The 17,662-nt window shown below is 55.8% G+C and overlaps 2 protein-coding genes across 5 annotated transcripts; one reads left to right on the top strand and one right to left on the bottom strand.

Moving 5' to 3' along the window:
- The first annotated feature begins 161 nt into the window (after positions 1 to 161).
- On the top strand, positions 162 to 11,207 carry PCGF2 (polycomb group ring finger 2). 4 transcript variants are annotated; one of them, XM_070389764.1, is made up of 11 exons: positions 162 to 315; positions 6,329 to 6,464; positions 7,027 to 7,123; positions 7,416 to 7,471; positions 7,554 to 7,604; positions 7,818 to 7,926; positions 8,100 to 8,154; positions 8,241 to 8,339; positions 9,213 to 9,293; positions 9,708 to 9,816; positions 9,952 to 11,207. In XM_070389764.1, exons 2-11 carry the CDS (start codon positions 6,353 to 6,355, stop codon positions 10,083 to 10,085), a joined length of 903 nt encoding a protein of 300 aa, XP_070245865.1. In that variant the 5' UTR covers positions 162 to 315; positions 6,329 to 6,352; the 3' UTR covers positions 10,086 to 11,207. The 4 variants fall into 4 exon arrangements, with proteins under 4 accessions (XP_070245865.1, XP_070245863.1, XP_005898041.1 ...); XM_070389762.1 differs by having other exon boundaries at positions 9,708 to 11,207; XM_005897979.3 differs by having other exon boundaries at positions 163 to 315; positions 8,244 to 8,339; positions 9,708 to 11,207.
- Positions 11,208 to 11,859: 652 nt separating this feature from the next.
- Positions 11,860 to 14,916, bottom strand: CISD3 (CDGSH iron sulfur domain 3). Its single transcript, XM_070389765.1, has 4 exons — positions 14,702 to 14,916; positions 14,334 to 14,369; positions 13,640 to 13,759; positions 11,860 to 12,191 (listed from the first exon to the last, which is right to left on the bottom strand). The coding sequence occupies exons 1-4, from the start codon at positions 14,747 to 14,749 to the stop codon at positions 12,012 to 12,014; spliced, it is 384 nt and encodes a 127-aa protein (XP_070245866.1). The 5' UTR covers positions 14,750 to 14,916; the 3' UTR covers positions 11,860 to 12,011.
- Positions 14,917 to 17,662: the final 2,746 nt, after the last annotated feature.

The raw sequence follows: 17,662 nt of genomic DNA, 5'->3' as shown, positions 1-17,662 counted from the left end.
TCCTCTTCCCTCTCCGCAAACACCCTGAAGGAATGAGGTCACGTGGGTGAGTAGTGGGCGGGACCTACTCTTGTCTGGAGGAAAAAAGCCATTTTGTCCCCCCCCTCCGAGTCCCGGTCCCTCCCCTCCCCCCTCCGTCCCCTCCCCTCCCCTTTCTCCCTCCCACCCCAAAGCGCTTTCACAAACTCCTTTCTTACCATAGGTTTCTCCCCTCCCGCCGCCCGAGCGAGCGACACGGCTGCGGCCCCCCTCCCCTCCCTTCCCTCCCTCCCTCCCATCCCCCCCTCCCCGAGACCCACCGGACCCCGAACCCAGGTAAGCGGACGCAGTCTCCCCTCTCCTCTCTTTCTCCGACCCTGTAACCATCTGGGGACTGGAACGCGGGCCGGCACATCCTTCTTTACAAACCCCTGCCCGGGGAGGCTCTGAGCCCGGCCTGGTCTCGCGTCTCCGCCCCACCCCCGCCGGCCCCTCTCCTAGCTCGCCCCGTCCGCCTTTCTTTCTCCTTTTTTCTCTCCCCTTTTCCTTTTCCTCCCTTCCAAGATGGCCGAAGTGGGTTCCCCCTTTTAACGATTTGGCGTCTCCTCGACCACCACCTCTTTGTGCTGCAGCCCCCCTAGACCCTGCTCCCTAGGTAGCGAGGGGGAGGGTCCGAGGCAACCGCGGGGCTTTGGGGCTCCGCGCTGGGGCGGATCTCTGCCCCCCTAGCCCTCCCCACGAGTTAGAGCAGCCCCTGGCTCTCCCCCAGTACTCCTTTCGGTCTGGGGAGGGGTCGCTCTCGGTTTCTTCCGTGGGCACTGAGGCGTCGTGGACGCGCGAGGACTTCGAAGCCGGGAGGAAGGGGACGAGCTTTTCGATCGCTGCGGGGTCGGAGGAGGGCGCTCTTCCCTGCCGGGCGCCGTCCTCTCGGGCACCTCCCCCAGTCGCTCCCTTTTCCCCCCAATCCCGGGACTGGGCGCCCCGCCCCCTCCCCGAACCACCTCAGCGGAGCCTCTTTCTCCGGAACACCCCTCCTTGGGGCCCCGCCGAAAGTTTGGCTCTAGGGAAGGTAGGAGCGGCCACCCGGTAACTGGGGCCTCTGATCGTCAGACCCAGGCTCCTGGGGAAGCCGGGGTGGAGGGGGTAGAAGGAAGATGGGGAAGATTTATCGCGATATTTCCTATCGCCCGCAGAGGCGGGAGGGGTTTGGCCGGCTGGCCCCACTTGCACTGGGTAGCCCGACTGCCCCCCCTCCCTAGATCCTCTTGCTTCTAGTTCTAAGGGGGTGGGACCCCTCAACTAGCAGACAGCCCTACCCCCTGTCTCCACGGGGGGCCCAGCGTGCCTCTCTCCCTCCCCCACTGCCCCCATCTGCCCAGAATTGCTCGGGATGGCTTGAGGTAGGGGAGGAGGCCCGGGGATGGCGAATTTTTCTGTAAATATTGTGGAGGCGTTGCCCCGCGCTTCCCCCTGGTCTTTGTCTCTCAGAGACCCCCGCTTCTCCCGCCGCGCTGCCTTAGTCTCCAGGGCTCCCTGAGGCTGGGGTGGGGTGGGGAGGTGGTCTCCTGGTGGTGTTTCACTCCGTTCTTACGCCTCCTTCTCTGGGCCTCTTGCAGTTTGTTCCTGAAACTCTCATTTCTCTTCTTCCTCCCCCCTCTCCACTCTGTTCCAAGGTGTTAGTACTTGGAGAAGGAGCATAAAGAAAGCTCTGTTATAGCTTTCTGGTGGGGAGGTTTTCCCAGGGGTTTCTTGGTTTGGAGTTGGGGGTTGAGGTCTTAGAGCTGTCTTTGGAATAATGCAGGAAACAGGCCCGAGGTAAGACTCAGGACTTGGGATCCAGAGAGAGTGTAGCTGGGTGGGGTTCAAGTTGAAGTCTTTTGCGGGGGGTGCTCTCTGCTGCTCCTGGTCTTCCCTGGAAGATCTTGGTTGATGGTGCTGTTGCCATGGGAATGGAGAGAGCCTGAACAGGAAGAGGTGACATCTTTGTGCAGGTTGGATGCCCACCTCACTCCTCCAGCCTCTGGCCCCCAGAGTGGAGGTTGCGAGCCGTACTGCCTTTGTTGCCGGAAGAGTTATGTTATAATTTACCCTGGGTAGACCGGGGATGCACAAAAGGTTAGTGTGTGTTTGTAGCTCTGGTTTCAGGCAGGGATGTCAGACTGTGTGCTTCTTGGGGTGGGTGGGAATGGTTTGTACATCTGGCAAGCGTGGGCCTGGCTCTGGTCTGGCTCTATGTGTGATGGGGTGTGTCTGTGTGTGTGTCTGGCCAAGTGTCTGGCCGTGTGTGTTGAGAGTGGGAGAGAAAAATGGAGGGGGTGTGTCTGGCTGTGTGTGCATATGTGTGTGTGTGTATCTGGCAGTGTGTAACTGTGTATATTTTGGATATTTGTCTTTGTTTGATCTTAGGACACTGAGAGGTGGGAGGGGAGGGAGGGTAGAGTGAGCCCGGCCTCAGGAGACTAGAGGACTCTTTCGATGGTTCTGGCAGGAGGAGCACTCAGGGGTCAGGGAACACAGAGTTTGAATGTCCCAGGCATACCTCCACCCCCGGCTCTCTCTGCACACACACAAATCTGCAGGCTTCCACAGCTGAACCCACAAGGCTGGGAGAGGGATGGTCTTCTGGGATCCAGTACATTCTGGCTCCCTGAGCTTCCATAGAGCCTGCTTCCCTACCTGTATTAGGGAAGTTGGGCGAGGCCATTAGCCTCTGCCCGCTCTTCCTACTTCAGAGAGAGACTGTCCTCATGGTTATGTTTTGACCCTGACGGCTCACTGAATGGTCTTCTGATGGAACCTGGAGTCCTTCTGCCTGCCTGGATGGAGTCAGACCAGGCTTATTGATTCCTTAAATGAGTGGGAAGCCTAGCATGGGTGCCAGTCTGTAAAGAGCACTGGAATAGGAGTCAGGCTGTGTCTAGTCCTAGGACTGCCACTGGGTGACCGCTTGACCTGAGACAAGTCACCTCTTTCTGAGCTTCTTCATCTGTAAAGTGAAAAGACTGGACAAGATGCTTTCTAAGATCCCTTCCACTTCTGTGATTTTAGATGTCTGGATGTGACCCCGAGTGACTTTTCCCAAGACTTGGAGATTTTCTAGTAAGGGAGTTGGGTGAATTTCATGTGGGGGGAAAGCAGAGCAAAGAATCCTAAAGCTGAGAATCTGAAGGAGCAGAAGGCGATCTCTGGGTTATCAAAGATTGGCTATTTCTCAGGGGAAAAAGAAAAAAAAAATAAACTGACAAAGAAGTCTGAATTAGAGGGGAGCTTCCAGAAAAAGCCTGGTTAGAATGGAGATATAGGGGGTTGGTTTAGTGAGTAGGAGGCTTTGAGAAAGGGTAAAGATTCATGCCAGATTTGGATGACACGGAGGAGTTGGGGTTGAGTCCTGGGTGCTGATCAAGCTCCTTTCCTGCCACTGTAGCTGAAACCTGGGGGCCAGGAGCAAAGACTATTCCATCATCATGGGGCCAGACGGTACTGAAGGACTTGGCCCCCAGTTGAGGGTGGGAGATGGTGCTCAGGTTCACTGTGGGGATGTGGTTGGAACTGGCCCCCAAAGCGCTGCAGGGCACTTGCAAATGGCGCGGTCTCCCTTTTCTGCTTCTTGGGACTTGTCTCTTCCTTCCTCTCTTAGGCTCTGCCCTAAGGTGATGGGAGCTGGAGGTCCAGCCAGTTGTAGCTGGGGAGGAGCTAGGTGTCAGGTGTGGGGTCCTGAGGCCTCTTGGGGGGAGAAAGACAAGGCGGATGAGGGAACTGAGCTCCTGTTTACAGTTGTTCTTGGCACCTGCTGGCAGGGCCCTGCAGGTAACCATGGCAACCAGGTGAGGAGCCAATCAGTGCTTCTCCCCACCCCCAGCTCCAGAGGTAACAGTCTGAGGCCCCTGGAGATGGGAGAGGGGAGCAGGGAGTGTGGCAAGGGGGCTCATTTCTTAAAGCGAGAGGGAGGAACATTTCACTCAGTAAGGACCACAACTCTTGCCTTCACCCGTGCATCCAGAACTGAGCTCGAGCGGTAGTCTCGGTCTGAATTCTCACAAGTGCTTGCAGAAATTAGAGGGTGAGCATCACTGAGCTCCTGCATGTTGAGGCCACAGTTGGCCTGGCAGGACCTGGATGAATGGGAGGATGGGAACTCTTTTTGTTTTGGCTGCGCCTTGCAGCATGCGAATAGTTCCCCATCAGAGATGGAGCTCACGCCCCCTGTGGTAGAAGTGCAGTCTTAACCACTGGACCACCAGGGAAGTCCCTGGAAGGGAGTTCTTAAGAGCCAAGTGTCTGTTTTGGAAACACAGTGAATATGTGAATGAGGTGGCTAAGGCAGTGTGAAGCGCCACATGTGTGTGTGGGAGAGAGGGAGAGAGAAGAGGGCATGAGATTTTCCAGTTGCAATCTAGACCCTTGGGCTTCCCCGTGGCTCAGATGGTAAAGAATCTGCCTGCAGTGCGGAAGACTTGGGTTTAATTCCTGGGTTGGGAAGATCCCCTGGAGGAGGGCATGGCAATCCACTCTAGTACTCTTGCTTGGAGAATCCCCATGGACAGAGGAGCCTGGTGGGCTACAGTCCATGGGGTCACAAAGAGTCAGACACAACTGAGCGACTAAGTATACACAATCTGATCTGAACCCTCAGCAGATCCCCAAAGTTTTCTTCTTGGCTGTGTACACACACACATACATACACACACACACACACAGACACACACACGACAGGTAGTCACACGAAGTACCTTTGGAGGCCCAGCAGCATGTACACACAGCATGGATATTATACACACTCAGCGAGTTAGCCACTTGGAGTCTGTTCCCTCCTCTGGATGGTTGTAATAATATTTGGGCATCTTGCCAGGGGTTACTGTGGGAATAACCAAACTGTATAGTAGCCAGCAAGGTTTCTACATAATTATGAAGAGGGGACCCATGCAGGGAGGGCTGGCTGAGGGGGCGGAGACCCCTTTCCTTCCTCAGGCAGGTCTGGGCCGCTGCATGCATGCTGGCTCTGGGCTTGCGTGTTCCCCTCTGTCTGCCCTGCAGCTTGGTGTCTCTCCCACATGTGGTCTTTGTGTCTCTCTCTCTCTTTTGGTCTCTGGACAGCCTCTTTTGGCTATTTGGGTCCTGGCCAAACTCATCCTGGGGTCTCTATAGTAACTGCTGATTCCCAGCTGTGAATTTCGGGTCCTAGAAAACCCAATGTGTTGGCTTTAGAAATCTTTCTGGAAAGGAGAGAAGGATGTATGTTGTAAAAGAGCTCTGGGGGTTTGGCTGCCCTCCCAGGCCCCGCCCCATGGGCTTTTCCTCTGGGAAAGAGGACAGAGGTACCGTGGCTGCTGGCTACAGGTTGGATTTCTGAACTAAGAAGTAAGCACATCAGCTAGTCCAGACCTGGGCTTTGCCTGTCCTCCCTGGACCCAGCCAGGGCCTGGCTGGGTGCTTGGTGGGCTGTGGACAGAACTTTCTGCCTGGCTTCGGCAGGCCTCCCTGACGGCCTATAGCCTGTCACTGGGCAGCTTGTGGCCAGGCCGCGGATGGGAGAAGATGGGCAGGTGGCGGTGCCCACAGGCGGAGATTCCCGAGTGTGCCTGGGAGGGGCGCCGTGCAGCAGGCCACCCATCAGGGCCCGCGGTGGCCTCCCTGTGGAAGCAGCAGTGACAGGCGTTTTAACCAGACCCTTTGCAGTTACCTGCAGAGTCTGGGGCTGGGCTGGGGGTCGGGCTGGAGCTGTGTGTTCCCAACTTTGGGGGCCTAAGGGCCATCCTAGGTATTTCCTGCTGGAGCTCCAGGCCTAGAACCTGTGTGGTCGGCATGTGGTGTGTTTCCAAGGAGCTGCTCCAGGGCCAGGCCGGATCCCAGGGATAGTTGGTGGGATGCCCCCTTCAGACTTAGGGTGTTCATTCCCCCCGTGTTCCCACGGAAGGAGGCTTCCTGGAGCAGTGATGGGAGGAAGGAAGGTAGGATGGAGTAGAAAGACCCAGTCAGGAGGCTGTTTCCTCATAGCTCCCAGGGAGTTCACTTGTATGTATATGGATTGGGATTGGGGAGATTTTTAAAAACTCTGTTCTCTTCCATTTTCCCGCCTCCCCACATCCTCTGGAGAGTTGAGTGGTGCTTAACTTCAGTCCTTCTGCTGCTCCTGAGATAGAACCTGAGCTTGTTGCTCAAGGTCACAGGAAACTCCAGAGCCCTCAGTGAACACTCAGAGGGGGTCAGAAAGAACCACCCCAGTCTGGCTTTGGAGGGAGAGGAGGGGGCCATGGGCCCAGGGAGAGATGTTGCCTGTGGGGCAGGCAGAGTACAGTGTGGGAGGGGCTCTTGGATCCCGGGGTTCCTGATTCCATGTTCTATTCCCCAGGGTGACGCCCCCCACCCCAGCACCATGCATCGGACCACACGGATCAAAATTACCGAGCTGAACCCTCACCTCATGTGCGCCCTCTGCGGGGGGTACTTCATAGATGCCACTACCATCGTGGAGTGCTTACATTCCTGTGAGTTGGGGTCGAGGGCTGCTCCTGGGATAGGTGGCCTCTGCCTTGAGGAGCAAACGTGTCCATGTGTCTGGTGAGGGTCCCAGGTCAAAGGGAGACTGCCTGGGAGGAGACTGCAGGGTTCAACCCAGCAGTTCATTTGGGGGACTTTTACCTGAAATCTCCACTCCCTCCTTGAGTCTCTGTGGATGACGCTGCACCCCATGAATACAGAGTGCCCTGGTGTGCACCACGGGCTGGTGACTAGGAGTCAGGGAACTGGGAGGTATCTAGTAGCTTGGCTGTTGATTTGTTCTACAAGGGGGTTTGGAACTTGGGACTCACCTTCCGCATGGTACTCGACACTGGCTTCACGCACACACACACATCTGTCCTCCCCTAAGGATGGATAAAGGGCAGTTGCCATCTGCAGAACAGGGCTGTATTGGGTCTTTGAAAGGGCCTGAGCTGTGGGAACATGGTGGAGAGGAGGGGATACCTGAACCCGGGCAGGCAGTGTGGGGGCTGATCCTGGGTTACAAAGGGGACTCTAACTCTTCCTCCTCTCTCCACACCCCCCAAGTCTGCAAAACCTGCATCGTGCGCTACCTGGAGACCAACAAGTACTGCCCCATGTGCGATGTGCAGGTCCATAAAACCCGGCCACTGCTGAGCATCAGGTGGGCCCAGCACTTCCTGCTGCTCCCACCCATCCTCTGGAGCAGCTGCCCTCTGTCCCCTCTCGATCCTTGCTTCCTGAAGCCCGGGGGGCAGGTGGGGGAGGAGCATCGGGCATGGACTGTCCCTTGGGGATGATGTATCCAGCTGAGAAATTCTAGAGAGGCAGAGACAGGGCCTACAAGGACCCTCATGCCTGGGCCCTGGTTCTGAGAGAGAGGTGGGAAGAGGCGGCCTAGGCTGGAGAGTCAGGGTGAGATGGTTGCCGACTGGCTCCTATGTGCTTCTTTTCAGATCTGACAAAACCCTTCAAGACATTGTCTACAAATTGGTCCCTGGGCTTTTTAAAGGTACCTGCACCCTTTGTCCCCCTGCCACCAGCTCTCACTGCCCAGCCTATTGCTTCCCCTGAACCTGCTCCCTCTCTTCCAGATGAGATGAAACGGCGGCGGGATTTCTATGCAGCCTACCCCCTGACAGAAGGTGAGTGTGTTCACATGTGTGTGCACACGTGGCCCTCCCCCTGGCACTAGGGCCAGAGGCATGGAAGGCCAGTGGGCACCACTGCACTATCTCCCATCCCAGGGTTGGGGGGAGGGCTGGGCTCACTGCACTGAGCTCTGAGATCCCTGGGTTGATGGTGGGGTGCCTGTCCCTGCTCCTAAGCTAAGCCTTCCCAGCTCGCTCCTTCTGCAGTCCCCAACGGCTCCAACGAGGACCGTGGTGAGGTTCTGGAGCAGGAGAAAGGGGCTCTGAGCGATGACGAGATCGTCAGCCTCTCCATCGAGTTCTACGAAGGTGTCAGGCAAGTCTGGCCCACACCTGGCCCTTTCAGGGTCCTAGGCAGGTCCCTCCCCTCTGCCGTCCCCCTTCCCTGGGAGGAAAGGGCACTTCCGGGAGGGCCTTCCAGATGTTTGTGTGCAGTTAGGTCCTGCCTGCTCCAGGTTTTCCCTTGCTTCATTCCTTCTCCTTCTGCAGAGACCGGGAAGAGAAGAAGGGCCCCTTGGAGAATGGGGATGGTGACAAGGAGAAGGTGAGTGCTCAGGCCTGCCCAGAGTGGAGTATGGGCTGGGAGAGAGTGCTGGGGTGGACCCCAGCCCTTGGGTGCCTCTTCCCCAGCAGACAGGTGTGCGCTTCCTGCGATGCCCAGCAGCCATGACTGTCATGCATCTTGCCAAGTTTCTCCGCAACAAGATGGACGTGCCCAGCAAGTACAAGGTAAGTCCCTGGCCCCTTTTGAAATATGTGTCTTGTTTGTGGATGTGTCTGACAATCTGTGCATCCTAGTCATGGCTCATGGCTGGTTTGGTGTCACCAAGGGCTTGTGTGTTGTGTAACAGCCTGTGTAGAACAGTAACTGAAAACGACATTCAGGTGCGGCAATCTACTTCTGCTGAAGCCAGTGTGCAGAGGTGCATGGGACCAAGACAGTGTGTGCATGCCTGCACGCTTAGAACTACGGCAGAGCTGTGTATGTAAAAACTTGGGGCCATATCTAGGGCCAGCTGGCTAGTCTGAAATTTCCAAGGAACTTTAGGATATAGCTTCTCAAATCTGAACATACGTATGGTCCCCTAGAGGTCTTGTTAAAATGTAATTCTGACTGAGTAGACATTGTGTTTGTAGAAAGCTCCCAGGTGCTTCTGGTGCTGCTGGTTCATGGACTATTGAGGCTCTAGGACAGTAGATCCCAAACTTTGCCACATGTCAGAATCACATGAGGAGTAACTTCTCAAGATTAAAACTCGATTCACATCTTAGCAGTTAAAACAATCTCTGGAGCGGGATCCAGGCATGTTGTGATTCCACCGTGTGCCTTCTCCCTGGGGCCCTTTCTGTGCCTGTTCGCTCCTCTGGAGAACATGCCAGAGATAGAAAGGGACCCAGAGCACTGTGTGGATGGCCAGGGGTGGCTTGATGATGTGGGCATCTGCTCTGCATCCCTTCCCACCTGCTGGTCAGGAGTTATGTTGAGACAACTCTGAGAGGAAGTCAGATGCACTGGGCAACCTGAGGGATGAGGGATCACCTGCTCAGAGCCTCTTTGCCAAAAGGCTGGAGCCTTGAGCCGTCTGCCCTTTCCTCCTCCAGGTTGAGGTTCTCTATGAGGACGAGCCGCTGAAGGAATACTACACCCTCATGGACATCGCCTACATCTACCCCTGGCGGCGGGTGAGTGGGTGGGGTGGTACGAGCCTGGGCCATTACGTGGGCCACCCTGCTCTAATCAGAGACAGTTCATCCCTCGTCTCATGGGCTGGGCATGTCCAGGGTGGCCTTCCAGACCATCTCTCGCTGATGACCTTCCATACTCAGGAGGAAAAAAGGATCCTTGGGCAGACCACATGTGCAAATTTGGGTGGCCGTGGAGGAGTAAACTTTGCCTTCTGCTCTCTGGCCTCCCTCTTGCCTTTTTTCTCTGTCTCTGGTCTTACACGTGCTCTCTTCCTCTCCCGCCTTGCTTGTCAGTCCCACCTGTGTGTCTCGTCCTCCCTTTCTCCCTGTTTGGGTGCTATATGGTGAAGGTGGGTGGCTGCTCCATTAGCCTTTATCTCCTGACACCCTCCCCTCCCCTTCTCCCTGCAGAATGGCCCTCTCCCCCTCAAGTATCGTGTCCAGCCAGCCTGCAAGCGACTCACCTTGCCCACAGCACCCACCCCCTCCGAGGGCACCAACACCAGCGGGGCATCCGAGTGTGAGTCAGTCAGTGACAAGGCTCCCAGCCCTGCCACCCTGCCGGCCACCTCCTCTTCCCTACCCAGCCCAGCCACCCCCTCCCATGGCTCTCCCAGCTCTCATGGCCCCTCGGCCCCCCACCCCACCTCCCCAGCTCCCCCTGTGACAGCCGGTGGGGCCACTGCAGCTGCCAACGGGGGCACCTCAAACTGCCTGCAGACACCATCCTCCACCAGCAGGGGGCGCAAGATGACTGTCAACGGAGCTCCTGTGCCCCCCTTAACTTGAGGAAAGGGACCCTCTCCCTCTTTTTCCAGCCATGCCTCTCCACCCCTCCACTTTTTCTGGGCCCCCTTTTCCACCTCTTCTATTTTCCCCAGCTCCTCCCACCTTAGGGGTGGGGGATGGGTTTTATAAATAAATCTATATATATATGTACATAGGAAAAACCAAATATACATACTTATTTTTTATGGACCAACCAGATTAATTTAAATGCCACAGGAAACAAACTTTATGTGTGTGTGTATGTGTGGGGGGTGGGGTGTTCATTTTTAAGGGGTCTTGTGGAATTCTCTCTGTTCTTTTTGGGGGTGCCTAGAGGTGGAATTGGAGGGGCCACTTGAGGCCCAGTATCACTCTGCCCCATCCTCCTGTCCCAAGACATATGGGGTGCTGAGGGGCCCCCACCAACCCCCAAAGCTTTAGGCACAACTCTAATTGGCTGTGTATGGGGTCCACTCTGTTTCTTTCCCCCTCTTGGCTGCTGTCCTACCCTTACCCTGACCAGTGCCCTCCTCCCACCATTGTTGAATGTTCATAGAATTGCAAAGACAGTGCCTTTTACAAATGCAGCCTATCCCCTGGTTTTGAGGAGCAAGTGGGCAGTGGAGAGGGCATCTCCCTTACCTCCTCCAGCAGTGGAAACTTTGTATAAAGAATAGATAGTTTTGCCTCCCCACTCCCCTCACCCCCAATGCCATGTGTGTGGCCTTTGCATCATTTATCTTGTGGAAAAGAAGATTCAGGCCACAGGAGGCCTCAGCCCTTGAACTTCCCCTGTGGGGTTAACATTGTAAACCGCCTCACTCCTTCTCCCCCTCTGCCACCCAGAAGCCTGCACTAGCAAGGCTGCTGGGACAGTCTCTTTGGGGGCTGGAGTGGACAGGTGGAGGCAGGGTGACCTCAGATAAGCACAGACCCCAGATGTGGCCAAAGGCAAGCAGTCCTCCAGTTCCCTCCCCACCCGCAGCTGCGGCCAAGTCAGGAAAGAGCGACAGAGACATCTAAAAGCACAAGACAGGCCAGTAAGGTCTGAGCTCCGCTCCATCCTGGAGTCAAATGGTCCACCCCCGAGGGGTAGATCCCCTGCCCACCTGTCTTTCCTCCAATGTACATAGATCGGATCGGGGAGGGGAAGAGGCAGCACTCCAACACAGCTACATGTCTGGGGCCGGGCATCCCCCGTGGGTTTGTCTGTGTTCGCACCTTGTCCTGTGTCTGAGGTGCTGTGGCTGTACCCTTCTGCCCTGGGGTGTTTGTATCTCCTGGCTTTGTAATAAATGCTGCATACTCTCTGGAGCCTGTAGTTCTTTGGGACAGAAAGGACAGGAAGGGTGGGCGGGGTCCTCTGGCCTACTCTAGTCTCTGGGCTCATCCTGCTTTGCTGTTGCTGCTAAGTCGCTTCAGTCGTGTCCGACTCTGTGCAACCCCATAGACAGCAGCCCACCAGCCTCCCCCGTCCCTGGGACTCTCCAGGCAAGAACACTGGAGTGGGTTGCCATTTCCTTCTCCAATGCATGAAAGTGAAAAGTGAAAGTGAAGTCGCTCAGTCACATCCGACTCTTTGCGACCCCATGGACTGCAGCCTACCAGGCTCCTCTGTCCATGGGATTTTCCAGGCAAGAGTACTAGAGTGGGTCATCTTGCTTTGGGGGACCCCATATGGAAGGGACCTTAATTGTTCCCTCCCTGCAGCCAGTCTGGTGTCCCCAGCCCAGGTTAAGATCCCGGAGGGGGATAGGTCTTGTCCCTCATACCTGTGACCACAAGAACACCACTCTGGGCTAGCAGGTCTCTTTAATGGCATCTTCACCAGCAGGCATCAAAGCCAGGGCCTATTCCCAGCTGCGCCAGATTGGAGACCTTGGCTTATCGGAGCAAGCCCTTCACAAACCAGCTGTGGGGGCTGGGATCCCTGGGGTGAGCCACCCCTCAGAGTGAGGAGCCCAGTTCTGCCTTCTGCACCTGTTCACTCCTGTGGGTACCATCACAGTATGGGGGCTTCTGGGTTGCCTTGCAGGTACAGAGCGCCACTGTGCGGGTCTCCTGGGCCTTGAACTTCAGTGGGGATAGGCCAGTGCGTTTGAAGAAGTGGGAGCCATCACAGAAGGGCTAGTAAGGAAAAGAAAAGTCAGAGAGACCCAACCCTACCTGCTGGGGCAGGGCAGTGCTGGTAGGGACACAGCTGAGTGACACTGACCAACTTTTGTCATCTGTAATGTGACAGTAATCAGAGTAATCTCAAGAAAATAAAATGCATAAAGGTTTATCATGCACTCTGCCAGTAGAAAGTGTTCAGTACATATGTCCTTACAGGAATAGTTTCTGGGGGACCCAAAAAGAATTTTCAAAGCAAAATGGTATTTCGAAATGATACCTTATGTATCAGCAACTTTTATACTGATAATGGTTTTTTGGTTTTTTTTAATGGCTCCAAGTCTTCGTTGGTTCATGACATTCATTTCCTTTCCCATGTTCTTAAGGTACGAACTTCTCTGAGTGGCCTTTAAGACTGGACATCAATTTTGTTTGGCTCCAACTAACAACTGGGCATGTTCATGGGGAGTGGATGTTGCGGGGAGGGGGGTGGAAGGAAGGGGAGAAGGTGAGGTCCGACAGCAAACTGGCTGCCTGCTGTGAGCATCTATGCCCTTTCACCCCAGAAGGTGTTCCTACACAGCCTGGGTAATGGAAACAGGCCCAGACAGGTGGTTTGCTACTGAGTGGCAGAGCTGGAGCCAAGCCTCTTGCCCTTGAGTGAGGGTGGGGTAGGAGGGTGGATGGGGGAAGTGTGCAGATAAAAGTCAGCAAACTGGCCCCAGAGGGCAAGAGGCAGAGAGACACAAAGGGCCGGCCAGTGCCAGGACTCACTGGCAGGCAGCAGAGCGCCATGCTCATGAGCAAATCGGTAGCAAAGCAGGACTTTGGGCCCTGGGCTGCTGACAGACACCACATCATGCGGTTTGGAGTTCTGAGCCAGTTCTGAGCCAGCTCAGGAAGGAAAGGGGCCCAGAGGCTAAGAATGTGGGGCAGGTTCCTAAGGGATGGAAGGCTCCTGGGACAGGAGAGGGGAGCAGGCAGCCAGAATGACAGGACAACAAGAAACCAGGGAAGTCACAGAAACTGAAAAAGGGAGAGTTTTCAGGAGCAGACGCCAGGAAGGGGCATACTCGGGGACAGAGAGGCTGCTCAGAGTCTTCCTGATGTTGAGGTCTGAGGCCTGGGAACCCAGATGCTTCCCAGGAAGAAGGAAAGAGGGGAGAGAGAGAGGCAGGCAAGCCTTTCTGGGCAGAGCCGGGAGCTTCTGAAGAGGACAGAACTCTGGCCCCACCCACCTGCCCCAGGACTCAGTTTCTCTCTCTTTGTCTCCATCTTGAAGGCTGGATGCAGAGAACTGGGAGCTCAGGGCTGGCCCAAGAATATCCCCACCCACACCCTTGTGATCCCTCAGGTATATGTGGGAAAAAGGAATGTCTTGAAGGGGAGTTCCTGGGCCACACATGGTGTCCCCAAACCACAGATGTGATATGTCAACGGGGAGGGGGATACAGGTCTCTCACCTGCTTTTTGCTGCGGCCACACACACACCACCTGTAGGTTTTCCCAGCCACCAGCTCCACCTTGATAGGTGTTTTTAGGGCCACCACGGACTTGGCTGGGGTTTTGGGGAACCATTGGGCCTGTGGCAGGGAAGATGAAAGGTCAGCACATGCCCTGGAAGCACTTTTCTTGCCTGTGGCCATGTCCAGCTTTCCCAGGGCCCTGGCTGGTGACAGGCTTTCTCTGCATGAGGCTGATCTGACTCCACCCTGCAAGGACCATGCCCCACCCCCAACCACCGTGAGGCCCCCCAAGCTCAGGATAGGGAAGAGATTTCAAGGCTACGAAACCACATATGTTTCAGGGTCCAGGCTTTCCCTTCAAGCCCTGGCTCTCACCCTGGTGCCAGGGGTGGAGGGCCAGGATCCTGCCAGCCTTGGCGAGCCAATGGCACCTGGGATTCGGTTTATCAGGCACCAGGGTCCCTCATGCAGAAGCCTGCTCCCCATCCTCTGCCCTCGGGTCACCCCATCTCCTCTGAGCCAGGGCGAGGTGACCATAGATAGACAAGGGAGTCTCAGGCTGGAGTTTACAAAGCAGGGCTGACCTATTCTGGTTTCCTCCTCTGGTCTCTACCTCGGTGGTCTCTCTGGGCCTGGGGGACTCGGGTGGAGGGAAGGGGAAACAGGGCGGAGTTGGGGGCGTAGGGCTTACCAGCCAGGAGGTGATGTCCCGTCTCTGGTTCAGCGTCTGCAAGGCAAGTAGGCATCCGCGGGGCGGTGATTTGGAAACAGGAAAATAAAGTCAATGGAAAGCCGAAGACTTCCAGAGGGAGGGAAGAGACCGCAGGGCTTAGGCGCGCGTTAGTAGTACGAAGGTAATAAGGGCCCCCGAGAGAGGAACGGGAGTTGCTGGGGGAGGAGCCGGCACCCAACGGGCGCTCAGGGACGGCTGCGAAGCACCAGGCGACGCAGGGGTTTGGGGGAAGCTCAGCCTAGGGGCCGGCTCGGAGAGGCGGGGCGATGAGCGGAGGACGGTGGAGCGCAGGACAGGGGAGGGGGCCCGGCCGCGCGGGTGCTCACCCAGGCCGCCGGCCGCACGAGAGTCCCCACGCCGCGCACGGAGCCCATGGCAGCCCCGCTGCCACCACCGCGCCGCGCCGGCTCCGCCTCGCGCCCCGGTCACCTTCCCGCTTCCCCGCCTCCCTCCAACCCAGCCCCGCCTCGGCCCGGAAGACGCCGCGGGGTTCGCGCGGTGCGGGCCGCGGGCCTGCACGGGTCGTCCAGCCCCAGCTGCCGGAAGTCGGGCCGAGGAGCCGGCCCAGCAGCCCCCTCGGAGCCCCCAGGGTGTGGCGGGCTCTCCGGCGCCCCCTTTGGTACCCGCGTGTCTGCGAAGGACCTGCGCGGAGCATCGCCGCTCGTTTGGTTGCCTGCGCCTCCCGGCGACCCCTCCCGCCTTGTGGGCAGGGTCCCTGCCCGGGGACCGAGACCGTTTTCTCTTGCCGAGCCTTAAGACAGTGCTTCTAGAAGTGCGGTGTGCATATATCTCATCACTTATGGAGTTGTTTTTTTTTTTTAATCAGATTCCGCCTGGCCCAGAGATACACATTACGTTCTTATGAGTGGAGCAAAGGTATCTGATTTTCAGTACGCAACCTGGGTATTTTGTGCATTTTGGTCTGTGAAGTACTTAAAGAAATGTTAGTAGACCATCTGCCCACCCCCACCTCCATCCCCTCCCAAGGCTCCCACAGTTGGCCCTCCACTTCTCCCTTCAGTAAAGCCAGACAAACCAAGGTCTCTTTGGTTTTTTTTTTTTTTTTTGTAAAACATTCTTTTATTAAAAGAACAAGTGCTGTTTACGAACTGCCCTTCGTACAAATAACATCCGTTATACAAAGATACAAGATCCGGGTTATGCACAATTCCAGGCTTGGAGGTGGCAGGGGAGGGGCATTGCCTTTTGGGTTGAGGATATAAAGGAGGCTTTACAAAGAATGTAAAAGGAGCTCCTGGGTTTGCAAACTGTGGCTTCCCCTCCCTGCTCCCCTAGGAAGGGTCTGCTACATTGAGAAAGGCTGGGGTGCAAAGAGGGGGACAGGCTGGGAGCCAGGGTTTGGGTCTCCAGTCCCGCCACCTAAGTCCCAAGTTGGGCTGAAGGACGTGAACAAAGGGCGATGAAGGCACCCCTCAGTCACCAGCTTTTCAGTAGATCAAGTCAAAGGGACTGGGAGCCAGACACACTTTTAATCTGGACTGATGTGACTGGAGGAAGCCAGGGTACTGCGCCCCGTTTTCCTACAGATTCCCAACTGAAGTGACCGAAAGCTCTCCAGGCACCTCTCCCCAGGAAACTGGGATAAAGGAGAACTGGGAGCAAGCTGCCTACCCTTAACTCTGCCAACCACACACCAAGGAAGATGCTGGCAGGCAGAGCCCGTGTCTGGATTTCCAGTTTGGGAAAACGCAGCGTGGAGGTCACCCTTTCTCAGAGCTGGCTCTCTCTCTTTCCCAGACTCTGGCTCCCCTCACTGTCGAAGCCTTTACTAGGAGTACTTCCCTAGAACTCAGGACAGGAGTGCTCTCATCAGCCTCAAGGTGAGGGCACCTGGAGGCAGCAATAGACCTAGGAATCTGAAGGAAAACACACACACATCGGAAAGACTTAGATAAGAAAAGGCAACCTTTAAAGTGTCATTGTCTCTGGAGAGGATCCATCAGCTCTGAGCTAAGACAGTCAGTGCTTCACAGATACCCCCCACCCTGGGCACAGCCCTGCACTCACACCGCACACCACACACACAGGGACAGACAGACAACCACATGGAGGCAGTGCAGTGGGGCAGGAGAGCCAGGACCAGGAGGCCAGGGTCCTGAGGACTGGTCGCAGCTCTGCCCCTGAGCCCCTGCCCACCCCCCACCCCCCAGGCTTGGAGCTATCACCTGTGGGGCAAGGAGCTGGCTCGCAGGATCCTAAAGACAGGTCCCTTCCAGCTCTGACATTCATGCACTCGTTGTGAGGCCAGACAGCGGCTCTGCACGCACACCATGCTCACACCTCCACACTGAAGGGGATGACGTACTGAGCTCCACTCTGCAGTTTCAAACTCCACTTCCGCCCTGCAAACCACATCCTTCCCTTCCCCTAGACAGAGCCACCTATAAATCTGCATCCTTTCCTAGTCCCCATCCAAATTCATCCTAGAAAAAGGGACTGAGGCTGGGAGCAGATGGTGGGGGCTCAAGAGCCATGCCCTTTGCACTGGGACCCTGCTCTGTCCAGAAGCCCTCCAGACCTTTCTTATTATAAAGCCTGGCCCCCACCCCAAAAGATGAAACGCACCACCTCTCTCATGTCCCCCTGCCCCAAACTGAGGGACAGCACCAATCCATACGCAGCCTGGGGCCCTTCAAATCTAACCTGCCTACCCACCACTGCACCCCAGCCTGGGTAAAATCAGAAAACAGACTCTTGGAGATGAGAACCCCAGACTTTAGGGTGCTGGAGGGAAGGGGAGGTCTTGTTCCAGGACCTCTCACTCTCTGCCATGGCAGCCTTGGGGTAAATCGACTTCCTTCACTGTCCAGAACAGAAGCTGACTTTGGTTCTAAGTGGGTCGGCCTTGGGCAAGAGCGTGGGTGTGAAGGAGCAACTCTTCTAAGAATCTCTGAAGGTTATTTTTCTTTTCAGTGGTTTGGGGGCAGGGAGTTAGAGAGCTTCATAGATGAAGATGAATAAAATGCTGACTTCTATCATTCCTTTCTAACTGATATTTAGCATTAATAAAGAGAGAGTATTTCTGAGGTCATCACAACTGCCTCCCCCCTCCCCCCAAGCCCTTCCAAGTGCCTAAGAAATTGCCTCCGAAGGATTCCCACCCACCCCCTCCATTATCAGCTCCCTAACATCTTACAAAGTCTTATCAACAGGAATATTAATATTATTTTCAGTATCAGAAAAAAACCAGTTGAGCAGCACAGGCAAAAATATATCTGCACTACGTTTCTGTCATTGCCAAAAATATACACATCTTTTCTTTATTA

Source organism: Bos mutus, chromosome 19, assembly GCF_027580195.1.
Source record: "Bos mutus isolate GX-2022 chromosome 19, NWIPB_WYAK_1.1, whole genome shotgun sequence".
NCBI lineage: Eukaryota > Metazoa > Chordata > Mammalia > Artiodactyla > Bovidae > Bos > Bos mutus.
The sequence above is the reverse complement of the archived record's forward strand: the minus strand, read 5'-3'. Positions and strand labels throughout refer to the sequence as shown.

Excerpts from the sequence above, each read along its gene's own strand:
- CISD3 (XM_070389765.1), bottom strand. The coding sequence starts at position 14,749 with ATGGGCTCCGTGCGCGGCGTGGGGACTCTCGTGCGGCCGGCGGCCTGG. Across the intron at positions 13,760-14,333 it reads GGGACATCACCTCCTGGCTG|GCCCAATGGTTCCCCAAAAC; the intron begins GTAAGCCCTACG and ends TCCCTGCCACAG. Across the intron at positions 12,192-13,639 it reads GTGGCCGCAGCAAAAAGCAG|CCCTTCTGTGATGGCTCCCA; the intron begins GTGAGAGACCTG and ends TTTCCTTACTAG.
- PCGF2 (XM_070389762.1), top strand. The coding sequence starts at position 6,353 with ATGCATCGGACCACACGGATCAAAATTACCGAGCTGAACCCTCACCTC. Across the intron at positions 7,927-8,099 it reads GAGTTCTACGAAGGTGTCAG|AGACCGGGAAGAGAAGAAGG; the intron begins GCAAGTCTGGCC and ends CTCCTTCTGCAG. Across the intron at positions 9,294-9,707 it reads ACATCTACCCCTGGCGGCGG|AATGGCCCTCTCCCCCTCAA; the intron begins GTGAGTGGGTGG and ends TTCTCCCTGCAG.